Genomic DNA, 8,964 nt, shown 5'->3' with positions numbered 1-8,964 from the left:
TGAATTAACCCAAAAGAACAAAGTGTCTGTGATCGATCCCAATGACTAAAGTGGATCCAATACTTCAACTAGAGCTTTCTTATTATTTATTTCTCTTTTATTTTATCATTCGTTTATTTTAATTGCTTTTAGTAGTTTATTAATTAAATCAATCTCAAACCCCCCCTTTTACTTTAATTGCAATTTATTTTTATCTCATTTTTGGTTTATCTCATTTGATCCCACTTTCAGTGTTTATCTCATTTTTTTAGTTTATTATTATTCCAGTTAATTCTCTTGGTCTTGTTGAGAAAAATAAATAGGTAATCAACTCTCTGTGGATTCGATCCTTTCACCACTATCTGCAGTTGTAAATTGTTGATAACCAGAAAGGTTATTTTTGACCGGTTTCGACAACCGCGAGTCAACTCACCTCTGGCTGAAGATGGAAGCAAAATATCCTCCTTCCACTGACTTGGCGCCCTTTTATAGGTGGCTGGCCAGACCACCTTCGGCGGCCAAACGTGAATCCGAAACCATGCAAGGTTCGGCGGCCGAAAGTCACCTTCGGCGGCCGAACTTGCCAGTTTCTCCCTTCACTCTTTTCTTTCACAAAATCAGTTTCCTTTATACTTCAAACCTTAAAACAAGTTAAAATACATTAGCAAACATAGGTATTACCCTTCTCGAGGGTTCCGACACCTGAGATTCCATCGAACTACAGGAATGTCGATGCCGGACTCGAGCCGGGTATTGCATCCCAATTACCCAAGGTTGTGCTTATTGACCGCTGTGAGCACTTGCAATCTGTTGATTGCTGGAATCAACCCTTTTGTTTATCTTCCGCTGTGTATTGAGAGATTAAGGCTGACTTAGTTCGACAGACTGAGCTAAGTGTCGCATAGTGATAGAGCATATTTTAGTCCATATTATCATTATGTTCTTAATGTCTATTTGCATCTTTTCTGCTTAATTTTGTGATTTTAATCATGTTTTGTAGATATTAGGTGTAAAGAGACAATCTGGAGAAAATGCTCTTAAAACTGCCAAAAAGTGCCAAATATGGGAAGTGCCAAAAAAGGAAAGTTTCAAATAAGGAAAGTTTTCAGAAAAGGAAAGTTCTCAAATAAAGAAAGTGCAGAAGGAAAAGAAAATAAGGAAAGCTCAGTCAGAAGATTATTTGAAATTTAAATCGCAGATCTTTCTTTCCTTGTTCAAAGATGTGCACACACTGCAACAGTCAAATCTTCCTATTTAGGCAGCAAGATTTCAAGGAGATACACTTGCCTCTTCTTTATTCAGCATTCAAAATTCAAACGAAGGCTCCACCTAAAAAGGAAAGACAAGACAGATTCACTTTCCCTTCTGCATTCAATGACCACGCGCGACCTGCCTTCTGCAAAGCAAGATGCGCGCCTTCCTCTTCTGAATCCTTGGTGCACGCCTCCTTCCTTCTGAAAGCCTTAGAACGTGTCTCTTTCCTTCTGAAGGTCCAGCCATGTCTCCTTCCTCTTCTAAAAGCATTAATGCACGATTATTTCCTCTTTTGAACATAAGCCGCGCGCCTCTTTCCTTCCGGATAATTTACAACGCGATTCTTTCCTTTTCAGACACAACTTGGGCAGCAAGCACCACTTGGGCAGCAACTTAGGCAGCAATGAGACCTAGGGCAACACTTTCAACTATAAAAAGACACATAAGGAGCCTCCACACAGCTTTTACAGACCACCTTGGAGACACCTACGGGATTCACATCTCTTCTTCTACCTTTCTTCTTTTCTTTTATTTTTGGTTTTGTTTCAGCCATGAGAGGCTGAAATATTTTATTCTAGTTGAAGATTAGGTGATACTTTAGTTGTTATATGGATTGGGAGACTTGATCAAACATTGTTTAACTTTTGGTTGTTCAATATTTATGCAATTTCATGCTTGATTTCAATATTGCTTTGTTGTTTAGATCTACGTTGATTCTTGATTGCAAGGTAATAATATGTTAGTTTGGATGATTTAAGTCCGTAATTGCTTGGATTATTCAAACATAATAACACTTGGTGTAAAAACTAAGGAAATTGTATGATCTAACGACATCTCATGCGTTTGAGTAGTTAGGATTAGATCTCTCTATCTCCTCATGCAATTAACAATTGTTTTGATGCCTAAGGTCTAAGGACGTTCCTTGGCAATTTGTTAATTAGTAATTAATTAGAGGACGTTCCCTAATTGGTTTAATCATAAGGAGAGATATGGTGGTGAGAAGCGTCTTCCATCTCCATAACTAATCTATTGAATCAATCAAGAGAAACTAAGTGTCAATGATCAATCCCAACAACTGAAGTGGATCCAATTCTTCAACTAGAGCCTTTCTCATTATTGTTTACTCTTTATTTTTATTATTCGCTTTACTTTTATTGCTTTCAGTAGTTGCTTAATTAAATCAAACTCAAAACCCCCCATTTTACTTTCAGTTTATTTCTCTTTCAGTTATATTTGCTTTCAGTTTATTTCTCTTTCAGTTTACTTTTGTTTCAGTTAATTCTCTTGGTCTTGATAAGAAAAATAGGTAAGTATTCAATTCCCTGTGGATTCGATCCTTTCACCACTATCTGTAGTTGTAAATTGTTGATAACCGAAAGGTTATTTTTGATCGGTCTCGACAACCGCGAGTCACATGGCTTGAGTGTTTTTCGGGGTTGGAATCGCTAAACACGTGACAATATATGCGATAAGTGTCAAGTAGAAGTGCAGTGATGTATGCAACTGAGGCACAAATCGATAGACTTGAACTTTGTTCCTACATGACCCGATCAATTCGATTAATTTTTCTATTTCCACATGCTCTTTTCTTCCTCCATTACTTTCTTTTTTCTTTCATTCCTTACATTATATCTTTCTCTCCTAACTATTATTTAATTCTTTTTTTTTTTATTTCATTTGCCAATTAAATTCATTCTCAATATTTATTTTAAGGGTTCTATTTCTTTGTTTTGATTTCAAGTCCCTATTGCTTGAAGTTCTTGAAATTTAACATTGTACTAATTTCTCTTCTTGAATTTTTTTTGTCTAAGTTTCTTTTGGAAACAAATATAACCACATTTGGGAGCTAAAATTCTCTAGGAGTGTTGATTAGTTGGGCTACCCGAAATAAGAAAGACCCTGTTGGCTAGAGCAGTTGTTAGAGTGACTTTTTCTCAAGCAAAACATTGAAGTTTGTGAAATTGTTCATTAGAGTTGGGCTACCATTATTCATTAATAGCATACTATTACCCATATTTTATTTTTGGTGGTAATAATTCTTTTAAGATTTGATAGTTCTATTTATAATTTTATTTTCTGCATGCAACACATGCAGAATCTACTTGAGTATTTAATTTAGTTTTTTCAAAGGACAGAGCTTAATTTGGTTGTTATGCTTGCGATTTTACTTTTTTCTACCTGAGTTGGGCCTCTGCAAGATTTCGATAGAATATTCTCAAAGTATTGCTTTAACAATAAGTAAACCTTAATCCAAATTAAGAGGATTTGGTATGCTTTGTTGCATAGTGATGACACTAGAGGTAGCTTACAGCTGAATTTGAAGACTAATAGAAAGATAACAACATACAAGGATGGGAGGATGTTAAAAGAAAATTGGCAAGTTCCACTTCAGCTTACTGTTATCAATTTGATTAGGGAGATTTACAATTTAGTTCCTTAGTATTGCCATTATTAACAAGTACGTTCCTGCATTTTCAGAAATCTATTAAAACATCCTTATCTTTTTTTTCTATTAATAAAATAGTAATTCCGTCTATTTTTGCAGTTAAAAATATAGCAAAAGACCAAATTACCCTCCTTCTTTTCCTCCTCCTCCTTCTTCTTCTTCTTTGATTCTTCTTCGATTTTTCCTTTTATTCTTTTTTCGATTTTTCTTTTTATTCTTCTTTTTTAAGGAGGAGGAGAAGGAGGAGATTTTTCTTCTTCTTTTTATTTCTCTTCTTCATCATCATCTTCTTCTTCTCCTTCTTCTTCTTTTTCTTCTTCTTCTTCTTCTTCTTCATCATTATCTTCTTCTTCTTTTTTTTCTTCTTTTTTAAGGAGGAGGAGGAGGAGGGGCTATTTCGTTGACGGAAAGAAACGATAAGAACATTTTAATAGATATAAGAAAAGATAAGGACATTTTAATATATATGAAAAAAGATAAAGACATTTTAATAAATTTCATAAAATACTGACTCGTTAATAATATCAATATCGAAGGACTAAATAAGGGGTTTTATTTGAGGGTAAAATTGGATTTTAAAAATTTTCTCTCTCGTCATTTATCTATTTTTAACGGAAAAGAGGACAGAAAAACTATTTCATTGACGGAAATAAAAGATAAGAACATTTTAATAAGTTTTTAAAAATGCAGAGAGTGACTTGTTAATAATTAAATTACAAATCTCCCATTTGGTAAATTAATATTGAAACTCTAATCCTCCTCCTCAGGCTTGGAGCTGAAGGGGTATATAAGCATCAATCATTTGGTAAATTAATAACAGGTCTGAGCTGCATTCATTTGGCTTTATGGATCCATCCCTAGAATGCTTGAGATTGTTTGATGATTTGTGCGATTGAGATTGTTTCTAAGTTGATAAGCATAGTTTGGTGATTCATGGTATCCTTTCTTGTTGTGTGCATGATAAGCATGATTTGGAGATTGTTCTACTGTTTTACTTGTTTGTAAGAAAATCAAAGCTGATCCATGTATAATATTTGATAAAATATTTGAGAGAGATTGGTTATTGCATGTTTATTGTGTGTGATAGTGTTAGATTTTTTCAGTTATTTAGCAATAATATAGTTATTTTAAATTTTACGAACAACAATTTTGACAGAAATATCTTAAATTTTGATTAGTGTAAAATTTAAAGATTTAAAGTGTTTGGTTTTAAAAAAATAGAAACTAATCTGTTAATTATGTTTAAATTTTGAGATTAAAGTGTAATTTATTCTATCTCTGATAATAATATGGGTAAGAATAATTTTCTATTTTTAATAACAAGGACAAGTACACCTGGTTATGATTTGATTCAAATTGTGAACCAGAATAGAAGTGAATTCGACTAGATCTTTATATTAGGGTTAGTTATAGGCGCCTTCCTTTGAACAAAAATCAAAATTAGCTTGTTTGAATTGACGGTCCAATTTAGTTTCAGTTTAATCATCTAATAAAACTGTAGTACTTAAAATTGATAAGTGGAAAGTTAATTATCAAAAGTTTAAATTTTTTTTTATAGGTAACAAATATTATTTTCATTTAAATTTAAATATTACTTTATTTTTCATATTATGAAAATGGATACTTTTGTACAATTTACTATTTACTCAATTATTAATTTGATAATATTTAATATCTATATTTATTTCTTTATTTTTTATTTATTTTTATATTAAAAATTTTTTCGAATTAAAATTGCATTGACGATTCAAAATTTAGATTTAATTGGAACCAAAACTAGCATATATAAGAATTGCTAATAGCATATATAAGCAACATAAGAATTAATATTGATAGATATAACATCTCAAAAATGTTAACCAACTGAATTTCTTTCCATTAAAATTAAAAGCCACAAACTAAATTAAATGACAAACTTTCAAACTAGTATATAAATTTATGAAATAATCAAGCTATGCACTTAAGCTTTTGGAAGATGTTGCGAATGATCCATCGAGCCATGAAGAAATAGGCCTTTTCAGTTGAATGTACTCCATCCCAACTGATATGTTCTTGAGGTGTATGACAAACTGGTACGTTAGGAGCCCCACACATTCTATTAAGACTAAAATCATAATCACCTCCACTCCCACAACAAGCCTTTTGCAGTGATTTTGGATCAAACCCTGTTTCCATGAAGCAACGCAACGTTAGTTTCAGTAGTTAATGTTATGTTAAACCACAATTTGCAGACTTCAAAAACTCACCAAGCAATGCAGCTTTACTCAAAATCCACTTGTAGGCATTGTAGTAATCCCCATATACTATATTCACTTTTGGATTCTCTTCTTGCAATTCTTTAATTGCTTGCTGGAGTTGCTCATTGTGATACATTGCAAAGTTATTCAGTCCTTTGAGGCAATGAAATTCATCATATTCACTAGAATCATTGGAGTGAAATCCACTAAGATATATGGGCATGCAACCGATTGGAAAATTCCCAGGAACAATAACCCGAGCAGCACCAAATCCAATAACCCTCTACAGAAAACATGTAGGAAATTTAAGGTAATGAAAAGATGAACAGAAGAAATCAATTACTCTATGTTTGAAGAAAATTAACTAACCATAACAGCTTCTTTGATAGCTTTAACAACATCAGATACCATGGACTTCAACTCATCAATACTCTTGCCTTGAAAGAAAGCATAGTTATAATCATTGCCTCCAATCTCCCCAACCATGAACAAAGATCTCTTATGTTTCTCTACACATTCTGTAAAATATAAGAAGGATAAGACAATAGTAAGCATAGTTATAAGTTCAATAAATAATTTATCTTATTATAAAGTATGATGCATCAGTAATATATAGTGACCTTTGGAACTATGGCAGGTTGTATTGAAATGGGTATGCATCCAGTTGAGTTGTTTGGTAAGAGAACTATTGGTGACAGGGGCAATCACTCCTTTTTCTGCAAGAAATTCCACAGGCAATGCAGTAGAGCCAGCAACTGCAAAATTCACGCCATGTGTCTTGCTGGAACTAGCATTCAAATATGCTTCAAGAAGTGGAATACCAGCTGATTTTGCTGTCAAAATACAAACAAGTGCAATAATTATCTTAAGCGCACACAAAAGAGCATATAAAACGTGAAATAATATAGTGGTTTCTTACCAATGAAATCAATAATGAGCAAGCCATTGGAGCATCTACCAGTTGGATTCCTGTACAGGTTTTGGCCATAGGGAAGTCTAGAAAAAACAGAAGCAGGGTCCTCTTGGATCAAATTGCCAGTGTCAGAAATTGAATCCCCAAGGTTGTATATGGCCTCAAACTCACAAGCCTTGAGAAGATGAGCATTAGATATAGGCAGAAGAAGAAAAAGGAAAACGGAACAGAGAAGCAAAGGGAAAAGAAGCTTGGAGGAAGCCATGGCTGTAGAGAATAAAGAGTTTCAACTATTGCTGGCTTTGGCAAACTAGAGTGAAAACAATTGCATCTATTTATGGTCATACGAAGTCCATGCAGAGATAGAAATCAGAAGTCAAATACGACTTGGTTCTGTCCTGATCTTTGCATCCTATTTGGATATGAAATCCGAGATTAAGTTATAGTTGGACTTTCGACAGAAAAAAAAAAAAAAGAAGTTATAGTTGGACTAGGATTCTGTGAAGAAATCACTCCATGCTAAAATCTGATGGCCTAATACATATAAAACACCTGTAATATAAAATAAATTATTCATAGTCATATTATGAAACAACTCATTGCAATGTCAACGCATAATCTTGAAAATATTAGATTATATATCTTATAACTTTCGAATCCCTCAAAACAAACAAACAAACACTTTTTAGATTTATAATTTATTTCATAATTTTTTATTAACTTAACTTTTATTAAATATAAAAAATATTCACTTAAAAAAATAATTTGAGAAGTTATTTTTAAAATAAAATAAAATGAAATTATAATAGTCAATTTATATAAAAATATAATGTAAAATAAAAAGTAAACAATAATTTTAGAACGACAAAAAAAGAAAAGTGAAAAAGAGATATGAAATAGAGACGGTATTTATTTTATTTTTTCTATCCTAATAAAATTTTTATATAAAACAAGTAATTATTTTAAGTAATTATTTTTATACCTCAAGATCATTAAACCTAATTTGAAATCAGTTTATATAACATAATTTTTACTATCTATATATATGTGTGGATGGAAATATGAGTTGAAACTTGGTTTAAAAATAATGTTTTGAAGTGGGAAATGAAAGTTTGAAAAGCTTAAAAATTAAAATGAAATTTTAAAATATTTAAAAGGATTAAGTGTAATTTTTTTAAGAAGGTTGTTGCTCCTCCGCCTCCTTTACTTGCTGTATGGTGCAATGCCGCCTTCACCCAACTTTTAAAAAAATAAAAATTTAAAAAAAAGAGTCGAAAAGAAATAAAAAATCAGGATACAAATGGTATTCTTATAATAGAGCACACATTTAGCATATACTTCATATCTAACACTAATGTAAGTAACTTTCTATTAATTTTGTGTCTTTTGTCATGTTTTTACTGTAAAATAAAGAATCAGTTAATTTGACAAATATCTTGAAAAAACTGCTAAACAAAGCCTTAACCAACGATTTGGATAAACCTACTGACTATTTTTATTCGTTCAGTACCAAAAATTACCTAAGGCTCTAGATAGAAACTGTCAAATTACCTAAGGCCCTAGATAGAAACTGCCAAATGACCCAGTCAATCTTTGACCTGAGCCTTGCTCAAACTCCTAAGAAAATCTACAGTCTGTGAAAACAAAGAAAATAAGATTTTCCCATTAAAGATACGCGATCTCGCACGTTTCATTCCAAATTTTACGGCATTATCTAATTTAAATTCACCACGTCGTTTGGTTTGTTAGTCAGAATTGGATCTCTCTAATTCTTAAGGTGGTTGATAAATTAAATCTAATAGACGTTTTTTAGATTGCTTGTTGACTAGGGTTAAATAGCGAATATTTCCTAATTAATTTACATCTAAGGAGAGATTGGTTATTAGGAGCGTCTCCCATAACTAGAACCAATCTATTGGAATGAATAAATATGTTTTTGCTTCAATAATCAATTCTCACAACTGAAATGGATCCTATTTTTCAATAGAATTTGTTTGTATTGATTTTCTCTAAGTTAATATTTGATTTTTTTTTCTTAGTTATTGCTTCCTTTAATTGTTTTATTTTTATTTTTTTACTTTAGTTTCACCCTTCATCAAAACTTCCCTTTTTATTTTTATTGTTTGTTTTCCTAG

At 32.0% G+C, this 8,964-nt stretch overlaps 1 protein-coding gene across 1 annotated transcript; it reads right to left on the bottom strand.

The window, feature by feature from the left end:
- Positions 1 to 5,626: 5,626 nt before the first annotated feature.
- LOC122723853 (GDSL esterase/lipase At5g03980-like) lies at positions 5,627 to 7,240 on the bottom strand. The gene is made up of 5 exons (XM_043957747.1): positions 6,836 to 7,240; positions 6,537 to 6,749; positions 6,286 to 6,425; positions 5,926 to 6,199; positions 5,627 to 5,844 (listed from the first exon to the last, which is right to left on the bottom strand). The coding sequence occupies exons 1-5, from the start codon at positions 7,092 to 7,094 to the stop codon at positions 5,627 to 5,629; spliced, it is 1,104 nt and encodes a 367-aa protein (XP_043813682.1). The 5' UTR covers positions 7,095 to 7,240.
- Between the last annotated feature and the right edge of the window lie 1,724 nt (positions 7,241 to 8,964).

The sequence above is a fragment of the Manihot esculenta genome, chromosome 6 (genome assembly GCF_001659605.2).
Source record: "Manihot esculenta cultivar AM560-2 chromosome 6, M.esculenta_v8, whole genome shotgun sequence".
Lineage (NCBI taxonomy): Eukaryota > Viridiplantae > Streptophyta > Magnoliopsida > Malpighiales > Euphorbiaceae > Manihot > Manihot esculenta.
Note: the sequence above shows the minus strand (reverse complement) of the source record. Positions and strands in the feature narration are given on the sequence as shown.